This window comes from Phyllostomus hastatus, unplaced genomic scaffold, assembly GCF_019186645.2.
Source record: "Phyllostomus hastatus isolate PE091 unplaced genomic scaffold, TTU_PhHast_1.1 phas_contig_254, whole genome shotgun sequence".
Taxonomy (NCBI): Eukaryota; Metazoa; Chordata; class Mammalia; order Chiroptera; family Phyllostomidae; genus Phyllostomus; species Phyllostomus hastatus.
In genome coordinates this window covers 19,846,004-19,870,119 of record NW_025333810.1, presented here as the reverse complement: position 1 = coordinate 19,870,119, position 24,116 = coordinate 19,846,004, and the positions used below count along the sequence as shown (strand labels likewise).

Sequence of the window (24,116 nt, the reverse complement as noted above, 5' to 3'; positions counted from 1 at the left end):
AAAACTAAAATTCACATCGTTCAGTTTTCCACTTCAAGTCACACTTGCAGAGAGCCAGGCAGGGAAGGATCCCACAGGACACAGAGTCCCTTGCTTGACATTTATTTTGACATTGCCACAGTAACTACACTCACTGTCTCCAAGTACTAATGAAGGTAATCATTTGTTAGAATGAAGGAGGCACCTGGTTTCACAGGACTAAACCAAAGTGAATAGTTCTGTGGGCAAAACTTTTGAAGTGATAGCCAATCAGCACTGCCTGATAGGAACACTGGCCACTTCCTGGCCGAGTCTCTTCTCTGGCACATGCCCACTTGGCCGCTTCTTCCATTGCTCCCTCCTTCTCTCCGCATGGGCCCCCACCCACGATCCCTCATGCACACCCTGCCCTATGAAGTGTACTACTGTTAAAACCCTCACAGCTTGTCTCCCCTGAGTGATGAACCAAAGCAAAGCTAAAGGCTTTTAACGGCCCAGAGATGGCTTATCCAGGCCAGCACTTTGTCCCTGGACATCTCTTCTTGTGCTGTTGCTGCCCGGTGGCAGATTGACAGCTACAGGCTGCCTGGACAATAAGTACACCTTGGCTTCTCCAACTTTCTTTCAAAATGAATAACTGGGACTTTGGCTTGTGAACATAACATATATATCAACACCGGACTTGCCTCCTGATATTAGCACTGACACTTCTGACCCAAAAATTTGGATCAGTCACTCACACCTTGACCACTTCGGTCTGAGCAGTAACCAACCCATCCAGTGCAGGTGCAGGTTCACAGATCGGAACACGTGCCTGCAGCAGGACTGCTGGGGGCACTGCCACATTTTCTGCTGCCCCAACCCAGTCACGGTGTTCGCCAGACATGGTTTTGCACACATCCATGTTATACACGTTGTTCACATACTTCCAATTTGGGCTGCTAGCGCAAAGGGGAGAAATGCGGCGGGGACAAATCAACATATATTTCCCCACCTCTTGAGAAGCTTCTAACAATTGGTTAGGACTCAGAGCACCACGAGGCAGTGAGCATCATTGCTCATCTGTGAACTGAGACGGATAACCGATGTGCACCTGTCACCCTTGCAGCCATCAACCACCTCAGCTGGGCAGGAAGAACAGGCCACGGAGCTAAAATGACTTCGGCTTGCGAGCCACTGTGCTCGTGCACGTGTGACATTTTTACATGTTCTCCTACCACGTAGTAATATAAACTGGAAGGTTTTAAAATTTTACATGCAAGTGGCTCAGTGTGAATGAAAGAGGCCAGGAATAATGAGAGAAAAATGTCAACTCTTTAAGCTTTCTTTTCCTGCCCCTGAGCATGGATGGGTCTTTGGGCAAGTGAGAAGGAGGTCCTTTTCTCTTTGAATCCCTTTTTAGCCTTCACTCATTCTCAGGATCGTCTCCAGAGAGGTGATGGGAAACAGCCGTGTTTCCATTTGGACCAAAGATGTCATCAGAGAGGGGTGGGTGTGAGCGTGGGTCACTGTCATCTTTGGGGGACTGGGAGGGGCAGGGGAGAGGGAGTAAAGAGGTTGGTCCTTGGGTTGGCAATGAAGACTATGATACAATGAAGACTATGATACAATGAAGACTATTTTAAAATCTAATGCCCAATAAAGGAGAGCTTGAGCAATGTAAGAACATGTGGCACAGAAAGGGCTAGTCCTCTCGCAGGACACAGTATCCACTAAGAAGCAAGGTCATCTTCGTTTGACCCTTCCATTGGACACCGATTTATGGCCATGTTACTTGATTCTCCCTGACCTGAATTTTTCCACGTGTGAAAATAGTCAGTATTAACTTGGCATTTACTACATGCTTGTAGCCAAAGCTTCTAATCTGGACCATCTTTTCTCACGATCACCATATGAGGAAGGCACCATTCTTTGTACCCATTTTAGAGACGAGGAAACTGAAGTACAGAGAGATGATGTTACTTGTCCAAAGCTGGCCAGCTGGTAAGCAGCAGAGCTGGCGTTCAAGCCCAGGCAGCTGGAATCCAGAGTGTGTGGCACGAACCACTCTACTGGGTGCCTTCATGAAACATGCAGAGCTGTAGATGGAGGCCTCCTCAGTAAAACACACTCATCACTCGTTTCCAGCGTAGTGTCCTTAGCATCCCAGAGAGCATCCTAGGAAAGTTCAGAGGACCGACCTGCTACTCAGCTTTGTGCTGTGACTCGGACACCACTTCTGCTTGGCGGTTTCAGGGTTGGCGGCCAGTTAACTTCCCTCTTTTCATCTCCCACCCTATTCAAAGGAGAAATGAAAGGAACCTCTGGGGATTGAAAAGTGGCCAGGTTCAAAAAACACAATTTGTCTAGAAATTACAATTGGTGTCATTTCAAAACAATTTCTGTTCTTAATGGCAAGGGGTGGTTTTTATTTTTTTTAGTTGGTGGTTTGCCTGAATCACGTCTGTACCCAAGACAAAAATAACATGCTGCTTGTTTTCACTCACTTTTGGCCCTGGGCCACTCCCTGTGTCTGTATTGGCAAAAGTGGATGTGCAAGGACTGTGCCACTGGCTCCCACTGCCAAGTACAAGTGTAGATCTAGGGTTTTAAAGCGGGATCTTTTCTGAGCAGCTGCCACTGGGGAGGGTCTGAAGGACACAGAGCTACAGGACCATCCCCATGGCAGTGGTTTCTAGCCCAGTGACCAGCAGGTGCCCCTTCTTGTCTTGCAGCCCCTTCAATGACCGGCCAATGTGCAGGATCTGCCATGAGGGCAGCAGCCAAGAGGACTTGCTCTCTCCATGTGAATGTACAGGGACCCTGGGGACAATTCATCGGAGCTGCCTGGAGCACTGGCTGTCGTCCTCAAACACCAGCTACTGTGAACTCTGCCACTTCAGGTTTGCAGTCGAGCGCAAACCCAGGCCGTTAGTGGAGGTCAGTAACTGGGGCACATCCTGAAAACTTGGCTCTAATGAGCAAATGATGTCTGCTTTTATGGCCAGATCACAAACCCTGTGCAGCTTCACTGAAGCACGGCAGTACTTCTGTGTGAGAGTGTGGGTGTGAGAGTGTGTGGGGGTGTAACAGAGACAGAGAGAGCTCACTAGCTTATGCAGGTGCAAGGGTAGAAAGTTGACCTCCACAGGTAGAGACATGAGAAGAAATTAGTGTGAGGAGAAGGGGAAGTTTAGAGACTTGATCTCCATTTTTCTATCACGGTGACATGGAGCAAGTAGATCACTTTTTTCTTTGTACTCCATCCACCCACCTTGAAGCAGAAGATCAGTGGGCATATTCTGAGAGGTCTTATGAACAATTACGGCTGCATAGTGGTTTGAATAGTTCTGTGACCTTAGCGAAGTTATTTCCCCTCTTGGAAATACTATCAGAATTAAACGAGTTAATGTTTATAAAGCACTTAGAAGAATACTGGGTGCATGTACAATTGCTTGAGTATGAAAAGAAGGTCTCTCCTAGGAAGTTATGCACAGGTTTTTTTCAACAAATAACCTAATATTGGAATCTCTTTTCTTAAAATGTGGTGTTGTTAACCAGTCATTAAGATGGCAGGACATTTTCTTTTATGTTTTAGGAGCCACATTTATTCTTCTTTACACCAAGGGTCTGGTCTTGAATTAGCTGGGAGAATTGAAAGATGTCATTGGACTGTTTTTTGCCCCCTCTACTACCCTCAATTTCTACTACTCAATTAAAAATTTTATCTTGGCAATAATAAATATTATTATACTTTGTGAAAGAGATCCAAGACATTGTGCCTATCATCCAGACCTGCTGGTAACTTCCTCCTCATTTCAACAGCTGACCCAGCGAAACTTTGGCATTAAACTAAAGCTGTAAATCATGCAGCCCTGCCGGAAGACTGTTTAAAACCATGTGTTAGCTCCTCGGCACTTAAGGCTCTGGAGAACTCTGTGTATACATATTCTCTTGGGTTTGACCTTGAAATTTTCATCAGGACCTGTAACTGAGGCCTGTTTTAGCTATGACTTGCTTGCCAAATGGCACAAATTTATTTGACTTCCCCAGCAAACTCTATGCTTTTTTTAAGACTCTGAATCAAGTGACCTCTTAATTTAGCCATCTTGCTGCTTGACAGCCACTTTCAGAGATTCATATTTATCGAGTGCCCATCAGGGATTTGGCCCTCTGCCACACTCACTGGGATTTCCATGTCAGAACTTCTTGCAGAGGGGGAAATATAATTAAATAACAAACAAAGGAGATGAAGGTTTCTCAAGCCCAATGGCAACAGTTCAAAAGAAGCCTATTTCTCCTTTCTAGAAACTTTCTGAAACTTCCCCAAGTTGATATGGCAGCTTCTCTAAGTGAGAAAATCCTGCTTTAAATGGGCTGCATCCAGCAGTCTTCTTTACTAGTATCTCCCCAGCAAAAGAGATGTTGACTTTTCTTGGTAAAAATCCCAGTGTTTCTATGGGTAACACATAACAAAGGTGTGTGTGTGCATGTGTGTACACTTTAGTTTTTCTCAGATTACACCCCTGTCGTATCACCCAGTGAACCCGTTGCCTCTCAGAGAGGGCAACGTACCCCCACACAGATGTTTCTTCAGAGCTGCCTGTGTCAGGCCACAGACGGACTCCAAGGTCTTAGGCGACTGTCATTAAACAAGGAAACAAGGCAAACGACCCTGAGAGTGTGTGAGGTGCTCTGCAAGATTTAGGGCTTCGCCTGCAAAAGCTTCACCCAAACGGTCGCTGGTGGTGAAATTTTCATTGCACAAATGGAATGTGACATTTTTCAGAGTTAATGATGATTGAACAAGTTGAAAGTGAAAGGCAAACCTTCCCAAGCCGGGGGAGGCTGGCCGTTTGATCATCCCATGGTGAAATGAACTTGCTGTTTGACCACAAGCAATAAAAAAAGGTTGTCTTTGGTTTCTCAGCTAGAGGACAAATGAGAACCAGGTGCAGGGAGATTTTTGAACAGATGACATTACTAATTGACTCTTCCCCTTACCAGGGGAGGATTTATTTATAGTGAGCATTGCTTCTCAATACATTTACCTCCAGATAAACATGAGTCTTTATAGTAAATCATCAAAACCTACCAATCTGGGTTAAACATTATAGGTGTTATTACTTTGGTTCTAATGTTTACTCTTTTAATTGCTTTAATCATTACTTTATTTACCAGTTGGATCTGCCTTCTCATTAAAGCAAGAAAATTCCATAACATTTAATTTTAAAATCGATATGGTAACACCAGCCCCTGTTGCTAGAGGAAGCAGTTGAAAAAGTCATTTATAAATGTTATTTGTCAGCACCCAAACATTAGCATTGGTCAGAATTACTTTAACACCTTAGGCTTCTACTCTTCAGTAAACTCAGTCCTTCATTCAACATAGCCCTTTATCCTCCTAAACAACACTGTTCCGAAGACGGTTCCCCTTCACTTCCTTTCCCTCACTCTCTACAGCCCTCAGGTATTTGTTTTTAACAGGTCAGGAACCCAGAGCTAGAGCCCATGGGCTTTACATAAAGTCTTTCTATCCCCTCCCTGCAAAAGGGCAAGTTTCCATTATAATGGCCAATCAGTGGACTGGTTTTTATTAGCACCTCCAAACCGAGCATCACCTCCCTACTTTACCACTGACCACCTGGGTGAGGTAGCTCAATTTCTCTGGGCTGCAGCATAAAGGACATTGAGCTACCAGTTCATCCTGATATTTTTGGTCTCTATGAGGCTACATAGGCTAAAGGTCCAAGGCTAAAAAGTTCTTGTGCAAAAAAAATGCACTCTTAAAATGCACTCGTTGCATGGAACATAGTTTATACCTCAATAAGTCATCTGTATGTGTGTGTGTATGTGTGTGTCTACTTGCCTGCCTCCCTACATGACCAGATTACATCTTTTAGTCTCTTTTGGTAAGTCCATTGCCAATTTTATACCCTAAATATTTTCTTGTTGCTAAGTAAGCCAGTATAACAGGAGCTAGTTTCAACCCAAGAGCTCCCTCATGATCATCTGGTTTATCCAGCCATGGGTAAATTTCCTCTACAGTCAAGCTAATATAAATCTCACAAGGCCTGTGTCCAGTCAGGTAAAACTCAAAAGGAAAAACGTTCAGACTGGGCATAGCACAGAGGAAGAGCAGATATAGCACACGTGTGTTTCCCACCTACACAGCTTGCACTTCTCTCATGAAGGCTATGTATTTTTTGTTGATGATGTGGCAGTTTGTGAGGTGAATTAGCCCCAAGCATGATGACCTGGTAGAACACAGTCCACAGACATCCACTAACCATAAAAGGATTCCCTGAATGACCAGCCTGAGTGGTTTTATGGCCTCCTTCCTGCTTATTTTTAGTTTTCCTCATTTCTCTTTAAGTTGAACTTTGATACCATTCTTTTATAAGGGCAAAATAGAGCAAACCAATAAAAATACTATGACTTGTTTCCCAAAACTGTGCACCTTGCCTCCAGCCTGTGGCCAGGATTGCACATCTAACTGAGCTGTTTTCCAAGAAAGTGCATCTCACTATGTGCATATTGTGTGCTTGCAACATCAGTTTCTGGTGATGGGAGTATCTGCCACTGGCTTTCCTAAGACATGTATCAGTAACACCCAGCCTTGCCCAGGAAACTCATGAAGTAATAGATCAGCTCCACAGTGTCCTGATGGAAATGGAACAGCCAGGAAATGTAGGAAATCTGCAGGAAAGGCTCCCCAGGATCTGCTCCTCCTCCAATCAGGGAGACATGGTGATTTTTCACAGAGGGAGTGATTAGGCTTTCCTATTTCTATTTCATTTACACACACCCAGCTAACTGATAAGAATGGTATAAACAATGTGAAAGCTGTTCCTTGTGAATCAGAGGTTTAGCTGAATGGAAATGGAGAGTGTTTGCACACATGCCAGTTACTCAGAATAATGGGACGTAAAGCTAGGGAGATGAGGATTAGGGATTTTTTCAAACTTTTTAGTTATGATTTTTTTTTTTTGTAAGTCACTGGAGGAAGAAGGTCCTAAAGTGTGCCCTGCATTCAGTGTAATCTCCAGCAACACAGCAGGGAGCATGGCCCCACTGTGGGGAAACCACTCTGTGCCGTGGACTTGCTATTTAATAGATTTGAGACTTCACGTAGACCCTCCTAACATGTATGTATCAGACTTAGGTGGGGACATTGCCCAACTCTTATTATAGTGGATTTGGTTTTGTTTTAATGTGTATTCATTTAAGTAAAAATGTGAGCTTTTGGTTTCAGAGTATTCATTTTTATTGGCAAGCCCTTGTACCATTGGGGTGCTAGGGGATGGCACCATTGGGGATATAAACTGATTCAAGGAGCTTCCCAGGTGGGAGGACCCCCAATTACTCCATTCCTCGAAGGAAAGCAGGCAAGCTCTCCTCTTCACTCCAACTCATGAATGCAGCCCAGGGAGTAAGGCAGCTAGACTGTAATCACAGCATATGGTAGGCGATCAAGAAGCACCTATTCATTGAATAAATGGATGGAGAACCTCCCCCAGTTTCAGGCCATATATCTTATTCTTGGCCTATGGTTGCAAATCAAAAAACTTCCCCCTTGCCCTTAAAGTTTCAGATACACTTGGTTGGACAAGGGCTTTTATATAATACAAACCAGCCAAACTTCTTTGAGCAACGCTGCAAATGTGGTGATGCAGGCCAATCCTGTCTCCCACCTAGTCATCCGTCTGCAATCCGGCGTTTAGGAGCCGTGGGTGGCAGGAGCCCTGTATGCACTGTAACCAGCCAGGAGAGTATATGCACTGCAGGATGTGGCCGGGAAAAGCTGGTCTGAGTTAGAGAAGTGTGGCTGGAAGTGGGGTGAATCAGGGAAGATTGGGAAGATTCAGGCCCAGATAGTGTTTGTCAAGCTTTTAGGAATCCAAACACTGTGCAAGCAAATACTTCGTGAAAGTCTTGGGGAGGGAGGAACCTATTACCCATTTGGGAGATGAAGAAACTAGTTTATGGTGGTGATATTAGGTCAAGATCCCTCAGGAGAGAGAGTAAGAGGATCTACTGGCCCTGCATTTAGGCCTCTCCCTCTCTCACTCTGTGTTGTGTTTGGAGGGACAAAGTGGAAGTGAAGGCCACACCCCAGCATTGGGAAACAGAATGTGGGAGGGTTTCAGCTGAGTCCACTAGGAGTTCCCACTTTCCACTCCCTGTCCACCACAGGCTGCCACCACCTGACTCAAGGGTGGACGGACACAGGTTCTTCCTGCTCTGCCACCTGGCTTATTAGGCCCCTCCTTTCCACGTCCAACTACCTGAGGCCACTCTGCCACCCAATCCAGGAGAGGCCAAGGCTGACTCACCAAGCAGAGCAAGGAGCTGTAGCATGAAGGACAAAGGAAATGTCAAGTGCCAGAAGGGGGGTGTGTGAGGGACTTGTGTCTGTTTCATGCGCAACAGAACAAAGGTCCTCCCACTGAGTGAATTCTTTGCCAGTGACTTTCCCAAGCAGGGCTTCACAACACAACCGGGGCCACTGTTCTACAACTGTTGTACAAAGAGCACTGGGCTGGCCGCAGGGAGCCTTGAATTCCTGGCTTGGGCCTACCGTGACCTGCAGTGAGAACCGGAACAAGTCATTTCTTTATGCATCAACTTCCTCACTGGTAAAATAAAGCAGACCTCACAAACTGGTGTCTCTTGCATAGAGGTGTGCTTTATCGAATTAACATTTTTTTAAGAATTTGAATACCTTTAAGTGGCCTGGCCTTTTGTTTACGTCCACCTAGCCCTCTTGCATAAAGTATCTGCTATTTACAGTTGAGATCCCAGAATTGGGTGATTTCTCTAATATTTTAAAAGAGTTCTCTAATACTATGTGCATTGCCTTCTATCAACATCTCTTTCCTCTTGGGGTAGTAAAGACTGAAGCTAATGATCTCCTTCCTATTGTCCCCACATTGTAAGTGAGCTGAAATGACCAGTACACAATCACAAGGTAAAGGGGCCACTAAGAGACATGTGGTAAGAATAACAATAGTTCAAATATCTTGCACTTGCAGTATGCCTTAGTGTTGGCCAAGTACTTCCTTGACCTCTGGTAAGGTTGCTGAGCAGGCAGGCCACCAAAATCCAAGTGGACTGTGCCACCATCCTTTATGTCAGCTGTTGGGAGAACAGGCCTGATGACCGAAGTCCAGCAATCCTTGATCCTGCCATTGTTCTGGCTTGAATGTCTCTCTTGGTTTTCGTAGCTAATTTGGCCGTTGCTTTGTTACTTAAAGCTTAGTTACAACGAAGCTGTTCTAAGGTATCTATTAAATTCACAGCTTGCTTCATTAAAAAAGCAAGGCAACTGAAGTGTTCACAGGGCCATGCCAGATGGAAGTGAGCTAACTGCTGGGCTCCTGTGTGTTCAGCCCGTCCACTGACGGTGAAGGGTTACTTCGGAAAGAAAATCCATTTCCATGCATAGAAAGAATTGCAATGACCAGATTCTATCATTTTATTGATAATTGATACTTGCAGTGAACTTGAAATACAAATTAGAATCCATGTTCTCAAGAGGAACTTTTTAAATTCTAGTAGCTGCCCCTGCCTCTCTGTATCTAAGGAACAGAGACACGTCGGTGCAAAGCACCAAGAATTGCAAAACACCAAGAATTGCTTCACATGACCTTTTATTTTAATTATTCTGTTTTTTTAAAAACACAAAGGAGGATAAAGAACAATATAGCAAACAGGTGTGTATCCACCACCTGGAATTAACAAATACTAGCATTTTGTGAGCAACATAACCATTCAAAGGACCAGCATCTGGAGGGTGCAGAGAGAAAAATGTCTGTAGTCTTTACTAATTTATCCTCAGGTGGCCTCAAATATAGGAGAAAATTCAGCCAGGTTTTTTTTCTTAAGCACATCTGGACCAAGAATAAGAGGAAATAAACAAAATAAGACAGATAATCCTGAAAAATTGTGGACCCTTTGGACTAATTCCAAATATAAGAACAAAGCACAGCTAGTGTTGGCCACCAAGGGTCCCACTGCTTTGAAAGGCAGACAATTAGAAGTCATGATATGGGAGCTCAGGGTTGGGGTTGGAGGTGAGGGTGTCCCTGGGCAGGTAGCCGCAGAGCTTTGTAAAGGGGTGTCTGATGGAGGAGCAGTGAAATGTCACTGAATGACTACAGTTTCTAAGCATCTTTCTCCTGCATCTTGCTGAAATAACAAAGCACATTAGCTCCCAGGAATGGCCCTGTGTAGGTACCAGGCTCCGTCATGAGCTGCAGGGAGACATTAATTGCAGACACCCTGGTGCAGATTTCAGATGCAGAGTTATGGTATGCACAAAACTCCCGCCGAGGGCTTCTGCCAGCCCTCCTCTTACCTCGTCAGTTTTGTGTCAACAACCAACACTTCACTCCAAAAAAAGAATACACACCTTTAAACAAATAATGGTGTGAAATATTGTGATAAGTACATGATCATGGTTAAATGCTGCCTAATGAACAATTGCACTAGAATGAGCAAAGTGGAGCAGTAGCTTCAGTTACGCAGTGGAGATCTGCGGTCGTGTATTCCCCGAGTAACACCTTGCTATGCCCTTTTGTGCTAAGAGCTTCATTTTTTAGAAAAGGCACAGATCTGGACATGACAATTCAACCCAGTGCTATTAATTTCACTTTGGGTCCATCTGTTTTTATCCTGAAAATGCTCACACCTCAAAGTTTTTTCTTCTTATTTACCATTTCCTAGGCAAAGGGAAAATATTACTGTACGTGCTATACACCCACTAGAACCCTCTTGTTTCAGTGTCTTGGGTATCCCTATAAGGGATAGGATTCCATTTGGTAGATAAGGAGGCTGAGACTCTGAGACGTTAAGTCACTCTTGAAAGGTCTTAAATACTTCCAGCCACAGGCCTAGTAAGTGGAGAAAACGGAAGAATCCAGGTCTCTGGCTCCATAGTCCATGTTCTTTTTACTGTACCGAGCTTCTTCCTTCCTGGCTCAAAAGTACTTTCCTTCACTTGCTCATTGACACACACATGTGCAAGCACACGCAGAACTGATGACTCCTTTACCAATAGCCAGGCTTTTTAAGGGATCAGATGTAGTTCAGAAAGGGGAGAATGAAAACAATGTGGATTAAAGCCCTGATTTCCTTTTTTTTTTTTAATCTTCACCCAAGGATGTTTATTGATTTGAGAGAGAGAAAAGCATCGATGCGAGAGAGAGAAACATCCATCAGTTACCTCCTGTATGTGCCCTAAGCAGGGGTCAAGTCCACAACCTTTTTGGTGTAAGGGATGATGCTCCAACCAACTGAGCCACCCGACCAGGGCCTGGTTTCCTCTGGATGCTGAATTCCTCTATTAAATCCAGAACTGTTAGGGGGGAGGGAGAGGTGAATAGGTGGCGCACAGAGGATTGTTAGGGCAGTGACCTATTCGGTACAATACTGTAATGGTCTTTATACAACCCCACAGAACCCACACCACCAAGAGTGAACTCGAATGTAAACTATGGACTTTGGGGAACCTGCACTGACAAATTTGTCAACATAGGCTCATGAGCAAATGTGCTGCTACAGTGAAAGATGTTGATGGGGAAGAGGCTATGCATGTAGGGAAACAGAAGATATATGGGAACAATGTACTTTCCACTGAATTTTGCTATGAACCAAAAACTGCTCTAAAAAATAAAGTCTATTTAAAAAACACAAAACCCTGAGCTGTGCCAGGCTGCGTGCTGGGACGGTGGAATGGCAGGACTCCTCGGAGCCGCTTGGTACTCTCGTCTAGCTGGGAAACAAAGCTCTTCGGGATAGCATCCTGTTAGAAGCCCGGAAAGTCATTCCCAGCTTCCAAGGGGCTTTACCTGCCCTTTCTTTTTCTTCTTTTCCTCCAGTTCCTCTTCCTCTGCATTTTGGTCTTCGTTTTACTGAATTATTATGCCACCAATGTCTTCTGAGATTCCTCCTAAGGGAGAGATGTTATTAGAAAGCCTTATGAACTCAATATTGTTTAAGAGCCCTCTCCCTCCTTTCACAAATGGCTGTGAAGGTTAATCACTCATAATATGGTTACACACTCTTGTTAGGTAAATTTCTTTCAAGACTGTCACGTAGGTAATTCAGAATCGTGAAACTGGTTTTACCACTCGTGAAGGAAAACACTGGCTTTTCCCTTGATTTATTCGTATAATAGCCTCAATTCTTTGCTGCACTTTCGTGACAGGTGCAGCAGACTTGGGAAAAGATAAGAAAGACCCCTGTCGGGTGTCACAGCGTGGCTTTCCTCCTCCGAGCTCACTGAGTGAGCGTTTCCGTGGTGCGCCTCCTCACTGGCGGCCTTCATTCCTGAAGAGAGGGGACCCTGTGAGGTCGTCTGGAGCAAAACTGTTTCTTTGCAATCCATTATTACAGAGTTAGAGGGGTAGTTTACACTGAGATGGATATATGAGAGGAAAGTTATGTTTGCACTTACATAACACGAAAGAGAAGAAACTGCTTTGAGGCTTGTAGTTTAGAATACTGAAGACCAGGTTGCATTCTTAGGCGTGCCACTTATGAAAATATGTAGATTTGTTTGTGAAGATTAAGGTCAGATGAAAAGAAGAAAATGAAATCTGTTCTACACATTATTTTATCACTACTTCACCTCCAGCGATGCTCTTAGAAACAGAAAGTTGGAATAAATCGTGAGTTCAAAATCTGTTAAGGCTCTGAGGGGAATGAAGGCTAATGCGGCACACGGGAAATGCTGGCGAGCAGGAGCAGCAGGAGTTGCAAAATAGAATCTACAGGCATTGAAGGACTTATATCTGGGAAGAATCAGTAAAAAGCAAAAAATGAGCAATGAAGGCAAACCAGTCGCCATCTCAGAAAATAATGCGACCCCTCCTACTTGCATCAAAGCTGGAAGAGGATGGGCGAAAAGGCATGAGAGATGGAAGTAATAAAATGGCTCTAATATTTTTCTGAGTACTGGCTCACCTGCTTAAAATCTATGACTCGAATGTTGAAACCCTGATATCATTCATTCATCAAAATATACAGGTTTTCAGCCTGTCGTACATACAGGTTGTAAGACGTACCTGATAGATATACTTGTCGTATATCTGAAAAGTAACCCTGTCAGGGGAAGATGTGACAAGGGAAAAGAAAATATCTAAAAACCAGAATTCATGCAAGATGGAGGGATTTTTTTAAAGAAAATCTACAGGAGACTTCAATTTATTTTTACCAAGGGGGTTTTCCAATCGCAGATTTTTTTAAACAGCTTTATTGAGATCATTTATGTGCCACAGAGTTCACCTATTTGAAGTGCATAATTAAGGGACATTTAGCATATTCACGGTGTTGTGTGATCATCACCATGGTTGAGTCTAGAACATTTTCATCACCCTAAAGTGAAACCTCACACACTTCACCCCTCACTCCGCCCCTTGCCTCATCCCTAGGCAACCACTAATCTACTTCATGTCCCTCTGGGTTTGCCTATTCTGAACATTTCCTGTAAACGGAATCCTACAGTATGTGGGCTTTTGTGACTGGCTTCCTTCACTTACCACAATGTTTGCAACATCTGGTCTCACATTTTGTAGAAAACGTATCTTAACCTTCCTTGCTATAATTTGATTTATTTTTGCTTTGATTCCTTCTCAACATTCTATTTACCCTAATGTGCTGCTACTGCTAGTCACTGTTTACCAAGTCCTCCTGCCATGTCACCATTCTGGGCACTTGACTCTTCTGTTCTTGGCACATATAACCATCTCCATTCTAGAAATGAGGAGACTGGCGCAGAGATGCCCGTGGTCTTTCCCCTCTTAAAGTTTCACCTTCCCTGCCACAGCTTATGTGATGAAACCTTGCTCTTCTCTTTACTCTTTTATTGTATGGAAATCATTCGTATTGGTTTTTTATATTGTCTGAATTTTTGCCATCTTTGCTCAATGAGAGTCCTTTTCTTCCTTTAATCCAATTAATAAATTAAATTAAGGTTGCTTTCTTGATTCTGCTGCCCTACAAGTATGCAATTTTTTTAATAAAACATTTTGTGTCCTAGGTTGATTTTTGTTTTTAACCAGGGTCTGCAGAGAAATGGGGGATTCTCAAAAGGCAGTCAAATCCTACTGCCTATATTTTTAAAAAAATATTATATAAGGTTTTCTTTTATTTAAAGGAGCATTCACAAAATACTGTATCCATGGGTCTACTTTCTCTCATATAGTTGAATGTGTTAAGTGTGTTAAGTGTGTGGAATTCCATTCTTACATTTAAAAGTCAACTGGATTGCCAGAAATTTAGATGAATTTGTTTTGTTCTTAGTCTTTTCCACATTGAAGACATAAGTAGGTCATCTGAAAGCATCAGGTTTGATTATAACCACATAATGCATGTCTTTCTTAAGTTGAATACTAAAGTTACACAAATGGTTCTTATTCCAGAAGCAAAGATGACAGGTGGAAGGAAAGAAGGGAGAGTTCTGTAAATTGCTGAGCCCTTGTGACAAGGACAGACTAAGAGGAGCCAAGGATGCCAGCTAGTGACGAACTCCTGTCTCAATACACTGTGCTGCGTGGGCCGGGACACCCCCGGCCCTCCAGTCATGCTGGCGGGGTCTCTTTTCTCTAGGGCTCCAGCTGCTGGCTGCCCCCAAACTGCTCCAAATGAAACAGCTGGGGCCCAGGTGCTAAGGAATTTAAGTTGTCCACACGTGGGTGTGGAAGTTCCAAAGCTATTGCCTACCCTCACGGTATTCCCACACGGTATGTGGGAACAATAAACTTTGTCCCAAAGATGAGATCTTACTGCCCATATTCTTAAGTTCATCAGGCCTCAGAAAGTTGGACTGGACCAAGGAGTGTCTTAAGACATTTTATAGAAATGCTCTAGAGCATGTTAGTGCTTCTTCCCCTCAGACAGGCCTGAGAATCTGAAAAAAGCTTGAGCTCATTATAATGAATATAGAGTACTGTATTGTATTATAACCATCAAACCTGCTAAGAGACTAGAACTTAATTATTCCAATCACTAAAAGAAAGCATAATTATGTAATGTGATACATGTGCTAGATATCTCTATCATGGCAATCACACAATATTAAATGTATCAAATTAACATATTGTATACCTTAAATTTACACAATGTTGTATGTCAAATACTGTATCAATTTCAAAAAAAAACCCGTATCATTGAAGGGGAAAAAGCTTGAACTCTCTCCCCTGAAATGCACATCGAGTGTCCAAATACAGCTTCAAAGGAGTCACAGGTTTTCTGAAGCTTTATACCCCAAGTCAAGGGCCCTCGATCTAGAAAAACAGTTGTGTAAATTGCAAAGCACATAGATTTTCTAAAAACGTCTCCTACACCCTTAAAATGTTTTAAGCATGAAAGGTAAGAGGAACTTTTCAACAGTATGCTGCAAATCCCTCGTCTGGAAGGAGGCCATGTTGTAATTCTGCAAGGGCCACAGCACTGGATGCAATTTGCCAGTCTTGAAGAAAGAGCTAGTGTTCCGTCTGCACACATGCAGGACTGGGCTAGTTATTAACTTAGGTTATGCCATGGTTGGCTTGATTCTGCCTTGAGGACGTATAGGGGGCACATGTCTCAGGATCAGTCAAGCTAAAAATGCATGGGTGTCTCCCAGTTGGGGCAGAGCTTTCCCACAGTCAGGAACTGTGCTCACCCACCGGTCTCCCGCCTGCCCTCCTGCAATACCAGCCCTTGATATCATGACCCACGTGGCCCATGTCATTTGAATTGTTGCCCCTTCCCCTTAAGAATGTCTCCCCTGAAGACAGCTTCATGAGATTTGTAGGGAAATGGTCTGCAAATATTGAACATAATCAAGAGAATTAATGCCAGCAAAATGGAAAATGCTGCCTTCCCCTCATGTAACACTGTGGCATATTTCTACCTGCTGTTCTGATAGTCTGGGTCCCATACTTAATGAAGGATATGCAAAAAGTCCGGGGAGCATCACTCACAGGTAGCTGGGTTGGCCTGGACAGAAAGATGGAGACTCTTAAATGAGAGGAAGTTAGGGAAGGGTATGTTTGGAATCTTGAAAATCATGACCAGCTCGGACAATGGGGCGTGAAGTACATAACACAATCCAAATTGCCTGAATGCTGTAGGGCTCCCTTCAAAGTTTCAAGGTGGGAAATTTCAAACAAAAATAAAGAGGTACCACCTAATACTGCATCCTGTGAACTTAAGCCATGGCCTCAAGTGGAGCCTTGGAGATTGCAAATCCATTCATTGCTAGGATGTTTGTCTATTATCAGCAAGATCAGCCAGGCCCTCCTAAATATTGGGGGTTCTTCTTGGCAGCAAAACATTGAGCTATATGGACTGTGAATCTAAAATTGCCTTTGTTCTCACAGTTCTCCCATCTAGCGTAAATTTCTCACAGTGCTCTCTTTCTTGCTTACTTTGGGAGTATGTGACCCTGGGAGGAATGTCTCTTCTCTCCTTTAGATTACATTTCATCAAAATCCCCCCACCACACTCTGCTTGGATAGTTTTTATACTTACATTCTCACTAAATCTGAGGGATACAGATTTTTTAATGTGGTCCCATTTTGAGGACCTGGCTTTGAATTTGATTTCTCCCTCTCTATTTCTTTAAGCATCCCCAGTTATCAAAATAGGGATTTATTACCCTTATTCCTGTTATTCGTCATATTCTCATCTTTTGTCTAGTGTTCCAGCTGGGGCTTTTTCTTGGTACACTGTCCTGGCACCTTTTACCCTGTGATCCCGTCCTTCTGCTGGAAGGAATTACTCAGTTTCAGAAACCTGGGCTCCAAAAGCAGGCCAGCAGAGAGGGTGTGAGACACCAGCAGCTTTACCCTTTGGAGGGCCAGGGCCCCATGAGGGCCCACATGAAACAGGGCTCATGGGACTGGGAGCTGTACCTCCTGCCCTGTTTGTAAATGGCCACACAGCAGGACTCCGTTGTCTCCCAGAGGAAATCATCTCTGTTTTTGGCACTGTGCATCTTATATTTGTCGATTTCTTTTGGAAATTTCTGTTTTCTTGCTCTCCATCCTCCCTTCGTTGTTTATCTCCTCTTATGTTTCTGGCTTTGCATTGATCACATGTGCCACCTAATTCTGAAGAATCTTCTCATATGTCAGATAAGCAATCCCCATTTGGCTGTGATCACTTCCACACAGCGATGATATGAAATAATTGAAGAGAAATGGTTCCCATTTTGCTTATATCTGAAGTTGCATGTGAATACATAAAATTATTTTGCCAATTAATTCTGCTGTGCTGCTAATCTTATTTTTGGAAAATTTCAAACCATTGGTGTGGGTGTGTGTAGCATTTGTTTAAATAATGCCAATGCCAAATATAATGTCCCAGACACAAATATAGTATCTATAGAGCATTATAGCCCATTAATTTGCTTTTTGGCCTAAGTCTACCAGGGAGCTTCACAAACCTCCAGGGTGTCCTTGAATATGACTAATGCATCAGCCAAATCACTGCTGTGGATGCCAGAGCCACTACTAAGTCTGTGTCTGTGGCAAAAATTGCTTTATTGTATTTTATCAGAAGAATCAGGGTGAGTAGTCTTACATGTGTGTGTGTGTGTGAGAGTGTGCGTGTGTATATTTCAGTTACACTCATCTGATTTCTACCCAATGCAATCCTCTGGTTTGGAAGAATATATGTATTTCTTTAGTTGATATGTATTAAGCATAAATTAAATTTTAGAAAATGGGGATATTTTAGGAAATGGGGATATGACTGTGAATGAGCCAGAATAATGTTGGATACGTTGCTAGAGAGAAAGATGCAGGACAAACAAGTACATAAATTAGAAGATTAGATGGAAGGAGACTTGACTTGGGGTGGTGAACACACAATACAACATACAGATGATATATTATAGATTTGAATACCTGAAACCTATATAATTTTATTAACCAATAAACCAACATTATTAACAACTGTCACCCCAATAAATTCAATAAAAAGTAAATCAATAAAAACATTATTTCTGTCGGTGGTAAAAGTTGTAAAGAAAGAAACAAGTTGCTGTGGTAAAGAATTATTGGAGATCCCTGGCTGGTGTAGCTCAGTGGATTGAGCGCTGGCTGAGAACCAAAGTGTCGCAGGTTCGATTCCCAGTCAGGGTGCATGCCTGGGTTGCAGGCCATGACCCCCACCAACTGCACATTGATGTTTCTCTCGCTCTATCTCCCTTCCTTCCCTCTCTAAGAATAAATAAATAAAATCTTAAAACAAAGAAATCCTTTAAAGAAAGAATTATTGGAGAAAACTGTACTTGAACAATGATTAAAAAAAATTTTTTAAAAAAAAAGAATTACTGGAGTGTAGGAGTGCTTGGTGGTTTGTGAAGGCAGACATATGACTGATAAGAATAAACCTGCCATTGGAAGAGAGTCCAGGCAGAAGGAACAGCCACTGCAAGGATTCTGAGGCAGGCAGTTCAGTATTTCTGAAACAGGAAAAAAACACTGCTAACAAGCATTGTTTGAGAGGTCAAAGGAGGTAGATCCCAGATACCTAAACTTTCCTGTTGTGGACCCCTTGCCAGTCTGTTGAAGCCTATGGATCCCTTCTTGGAGTCACATTTTAAAAAAATATATTTTATTTATTTATTTTTAGAAAGAAGGGAAGGGAGGGAGAAAGAAAGGGAGAGAAACATCAATGTGTGGTTGTCTCTCGTGTGGCCCCCACTGGGGCCTGGCCCGCAACCCAGGCATGTGCCCTGACTAGGAATCGAACTATCAATCCTTTGGTTTGCAGCCCGTGCCCAATCCACTGAGCTACACCAGCCAGGGCCTCAGTGTCATGTTTTTCATTATAGGAGATAAAATATGTAGGAATACAAAGAAAACCAATTACATTATAATTCATCTATCAAAATATTTAAAAGACAAAGTTGTGATATAAAATGTAAGGGCTTCTTTAACACATTTTGTGGCAGATGTGATAACTATGAAACAGTAGTATGTCAAGATATTTGCAATCATTATAATATGATCACACCACAGGTACTGCTCACAGTACTGAGATTTTCTGTGTAACTCAATGAAATGCTGAGTTTCAATTAGAGATTATAAAAACAAAGATGTCATTTCCCCCCACCCAAAAATCACAGATCCCATGAATGCTATCCTGGGCCCTTGGGGCCCATGGAACTACGGTACAAACACCTGGTCCACATCACACAGGGCGGTGTGGGCCAGGGCACACCCTTAGACCAGTGACGTTCAACTGGTGTGCTGCAGAATTTCAGTAACTAGTTTGTGTGTGGAAGTTTCCATGTGATGGAAAAGGTTGAAAATTGCTGCGTTACCCCAAGTGATACAGAGACCTCGAGGAACTTTAAGCAAGAGAAGTGACACAATCTTTCTGCTTTATAGATCCTGGATTCTAGGATAACAGGGATAGAGGAGAGAGGAGGCTCTTACATGGCTCAGGTGAAAGATGAGAGTGGCTTGGGAAACAGTAGTGGCAGTAGAGAGACATATGGGAACATGTTCAAGATGTATTCCAGAAGAAGTAGCAGGAGCTGTTGATAGGCTGGACATAAAGTCCTGGAGATGAGGAGAGGGAGAATAAGGGTGGCACTGAGGTTGTTTACAAGAGCCTCTGGGTATTGGTGCTGCCGCATATTGGTGTGGAACAACCTGGGGGGGAAGTGATCTGTGGGAGAGTTGGGGTGGCGGAGGTGAACCCAGTCTTCCATCATGGGCCTTGTAAAGTCCGAGATGTTCATTGCCCAAATGGAGAGATACCTAGTAAGCAGTGGGATGCATGTGGCTGGGGCTCAGAAGAGAGTTGATGGCTGATACATACGCTCTTCAGTTGAATCTGAATTTTTGAACAAAAGTGGGAACTTAATGACAACTAGAGAAGGTCCTTGATTCCCCTCAAAGCTGCACCTTCCTCATTGTTTTTAGGAAGACTCCCATTTTTTTACTCCTCCATAGAGGTGAAAGAAATGAGCAAAGATCACACAGCATTTGGGGGAACTGAAGCAGTGGGTAACTGGAAGTAGTATCTCGTCTCCTGCTTCCCAGGCCACATTATGTCCTGCACCGGGCTCTTTCCTCAATCTTATCCATTGTAGGAACAAACAAAAATTAGGACCAAGATTTTATGTAATGCTGAAGCAAGTGGAAGGGAAGATTTGAAAGAACAGTAGGCTGGAGATTTCAAATACTGGCTGTTCCACCTTGTATCATTGAACAAGTAACTTAACCTCACTGATAATTAAGATGGCAATAATAACACCACCTGGTGTTATTAAATTCAGTAAAAAGTATCTGGCACATAATGAGAATGCAGTTACATATTTTTGGTTGAACTAGAGTTGTATAATTTTTAAATGGATTTTTGGTAGTGTTATTTTCTCATATATTTCAGGGTAATTTTTCTCTAAGGGAAGAAAAGAAGATAGTAATTGTGACTAAATCAGTACAAAGGACCTTGAACAATTTACTCGATTTCTCGTGCTATTTCATGACCTATGGAAAAATAGATGGCATTCTGCGGCTGTTCACATCTTGGGAGAGAAAAATCTTGAACAAAAACAACAGGCTTTTCACCTTGTAGGAACAAAACAACATATAGTTATTTTTCTTGAGAACCTAAAAAGAGTGAGCGATACATAAGGAATGCTACCTCTAGTCTAGAAGGCTAAAAGCAGTGAAGTTGACAACCTGATGTTTACACACCAACACATTTTCTCTTCACCAATCAATTTAATTCATCTAACTAATATTGGAGGATCATTTCTGGTCAGGGCCACCCGCACCTCAGATGTTTATCCATTCATTCTCACTAAGCATCCACTGTTCCCGCACTCTTCTTGGATTGAGACGTACAAGAATGCATCGCCATCGTGGAGTTCTCGTTAAAGTGAGAGCAAAAAGATAAATAAATAAACAGACAAATAAATGAATAGCATCATTTCAGAGAGTGTCATTTGCTCTGTAGCAAATAGAGCCAGATAATGTTTGCAGGTGAAAGGAGCATTTTCCATGAGAAGGCATCATTTGAGCCGAGACACAAATGACGAGAAGGAGCCAGTCATGCACGAATATGGGCAAATGAAGGGTAAGAGGTAGTAGGAGAAGTGGTCAGAGAGAGAGGCAGGAATTAGGGCAGGTCTTCTTGTAGTCCCAGGTAGAGTTTGGCCTTTATTCTAACCATTGGAGAGTGTTAAGCAAAGGAGTAACATGATCTGATTGATATTTTTGCCAGGTCTCTGTGATGGTCGTTTGGGAACTGGACTGTAGAGTGGTCGGCGTGGAAGCAGGAGATGATGCTGGCTCAGGGGTGGTGGCAGTGGACAGGGACAGAAATGCCCAGATTCCAGATAGATGCCGAAGGGAGTGCCAGTAGGACTTCCTGAAGGGCTAGATGTTTGGAGCAGACACAGAAGCGAAACAGGATGACTGAGCGACTGGGTGGATGGTGTCGTCATTTACTGATATGGAGGAGACTTGGAGAGAGAAAGGGGTTGTGGGTAAGTGCTAAATCAAGAGTTCTGTTTTGGACAGATTAAGTTTGAGCTGTCTGTTAGTCATCTCCAGGGAGATGTTGAGTGGGCTGTTGAACATGCACATCTGGAGCTTTGGCGAGAGGCCGAAGCTGACGGTGGACATCTTAAGGTCACGAGCAAATCCTCTGTTAAGTTTTTATTGGAGGTGCAACGCTTCAAGCCTGGCTGTGATGGCTATCTGGAGCACGCCTCTCCTTGGCTTCCCTGAAGTCAGAATTTCCTTCTGCGTGACTTCAGCTGTGCTGGAAATTCACTGATAGTCTGTGGAGTTCAGGGATTTAAAACTCTGGTAAGAGTTTGTTTTTTGTTCTCTGCTGTTTCCAGTGAACTGAAATGCGTGGTTCTCAGGTTTCATCTTCACTTTTAAATCATGCAAAAGACCTGTCGCATATCCTCTGATCGTGGCGCTGCCCCTTGCACATTGTGGCTCCCTCCCCGGGCAAGCGAGACACTTTAGTGTTGGTTGTGTTGGGCTTTGAAAATAAGACCCATCCCAAGAAAGGCAAGCACTTGGTTAACAACTCTACCAAGTGTCAGATTAACAGCAGGCACTCAGGCAGGTAAACCCAAGTGAGTAAACGTTGTGAGACCATGCCCTGCCCACCCCCAAACATGTGCTATAGTTCTATCAGTTGTTATCCCTTCTGTCCGTTTCTTTCATTCTCATGATGCTTTCTCATTAAGGAGATTCATGGGGAAGGTTGTAATCAATCAGAGCTATTAGCCTCCAGAGTGTAATCTGGTTCTAGTACAAACTGACCTGCTCAAAGTCCTGTCTACCTTGGGGGTTTAAGCCGATTAACTCAGAGCCTGGGAGGCAGAATCTAAAGTCCTGGAGCAACACACCCCCCATCACAGCTACCCACCAGTAAGGGATTTAACAAATTGACACTGTAATTAGATCCAAACCCACAGTTAACCCACCTTGAAAATAATCGCTAATGCCTGGCTCATTGCAGATGTACATTTACAGCCAGTAAATGCTGCTGTGTCACTAGGGGCGGAGTGCTCTCTAATCCCTCTGCTGTCTCGAGCCCTGCCGCACTGATTACTGCGGGGTTCGGTTATGCTTGGTTGGTTGGTTGGTTGGTTGGTGTGTACTTCTTTCCAAGAGTAGCTCAATCTTGTGGTTCAGGAACAAGTTGGTGACTGGAATCAGATGTCCACAGAAAAATAGGCAGCTCGCTGCCGGGGCTCTCAATAGCATCTCTGCCCTGCTTTATGTTTTTTGTTTTCTTTTACAATTTTTTAAAAAAATTTATTGAATTTATTAGGATGGTGTTGTTTAATAAAATTATATGGGATTCAAGTGTACAATTCTGTAATACATCATCGTATATTGCATTGTGTATTCACCACCCAAAGTCAAGTCTCCTTCCATCACCATATATCTGACCCCTTTGCCCTCTTCTGCCTCCCCCCAAACCCCTTTTCCCTCTGGTAACCACCATTCTGTTCTCTGTGTCTATGAATTTTGTTTGTTTTGATTGTTGCTTTCAGTTTTATATCGCACATATAAGTGAAACCATAAGGTTCTTAACTTTTTCTGACGTATTTCACTTAGCATGATGTTCTCAAGGTCCATCCACGTTGTCACAAATAGAAGTATCTCATCTCTTCTTATGGCTGAGTAGTCTTCCATTGTATATGTGAACCACATCTTCTTTGTCCAGTCATCTGTTGAAGGACACTTCTGTGGTTTCTGTGTCTTGCCACTGTAAATAATGCTACAATGAGCAGAGGGGCACAGATATCTTTACAAATAAATAGTTTCACATTTTTCTGGTAGGTTTTCAGAAGAGGATTGCTGGGACATATGGTGTGCTTTATAGGGGTGCCCTGGGCTGCCCAGAGATCCCCCGGCAGCAGTGTGGGTGGGCTCAGCAGGTGAAGATGCCATACCAGTCAGTATTCTCAATTGGCTGACCTCAGCATTTAAAATACAGCCATAAGTGACAGGACAGATTCATTGGTGTTTTACTCCAGGGAACGTGATAAGTAAATATTTCTGATTGCACTGATAAAACAGTTCAGGTATAGTCTAACTCCCCTTTATCTACATATTCCCCCACACTTTTTGTTACTAAGAATGAGGATATAATGTAATAGAGTGGTTAGGAGCACAGACTTTGGAGCTAGACTACATGGACCAAAGCCAAGGCCAATCTTCTACAAGTTATTTAACTCCTCTAGACCTTGGTTTCTCTATGCATAAAATGGTGGTGATAATAATGCTACCTCTTTAAAGATTATTGAAAAGTAAATTAATTACTACATGTAGCATATGAAATAGCATTTGGCATATTGTAAGCATTGGCATTCATTCAACATGGAGTGTTGGCTGTGCTCAAAGCCAGTGATATAAAGACAAGGTTTCTCCTCAGGTCAGATGGGAAGATGGACACACAAACCTGCCATTCTGGACTGGCCTGCTCTTCACTGAATGCTTGGGAAGGGAAGATATTGCTACAGAATGCATATAATACTCTATGTATAATAAGTATAACTGATGAGAGGCTGATGACATATATGAGCCAGAATGTAATTGAACAATAATTGAGATGATGTTGTCAGTTATGAATTATGCCAAAATGCATGATAATAGAGATTTGTCCGGAAT

General features: G+C 43.1%; 1 protein-coding gene across 2 annotated transcripts in view; it reads left to right on the top strand.

Moving 5' to 3' along the window:
* The window catches only part of MARCHF3 (membrane associated ring-CH-type finger 3), a 140,136-nt gene that overhangs the window by 102,779 nt on the left and 13,241 nt on the right, over positions 1-24,116 (top strand). For both annotated transcript variants that reach the window (XM_045837989.1, XM_045837990.1), the window contains exon 3: positions 2,694-2,898. In XM_045837989.1, the coding sequence (XP_045693945.1) occupies positions 2,694-2,898 (205 nt within the window). The remainder of the gene's footprint in view (positions 1-2,693; positions 2,899-24,116) is intronic.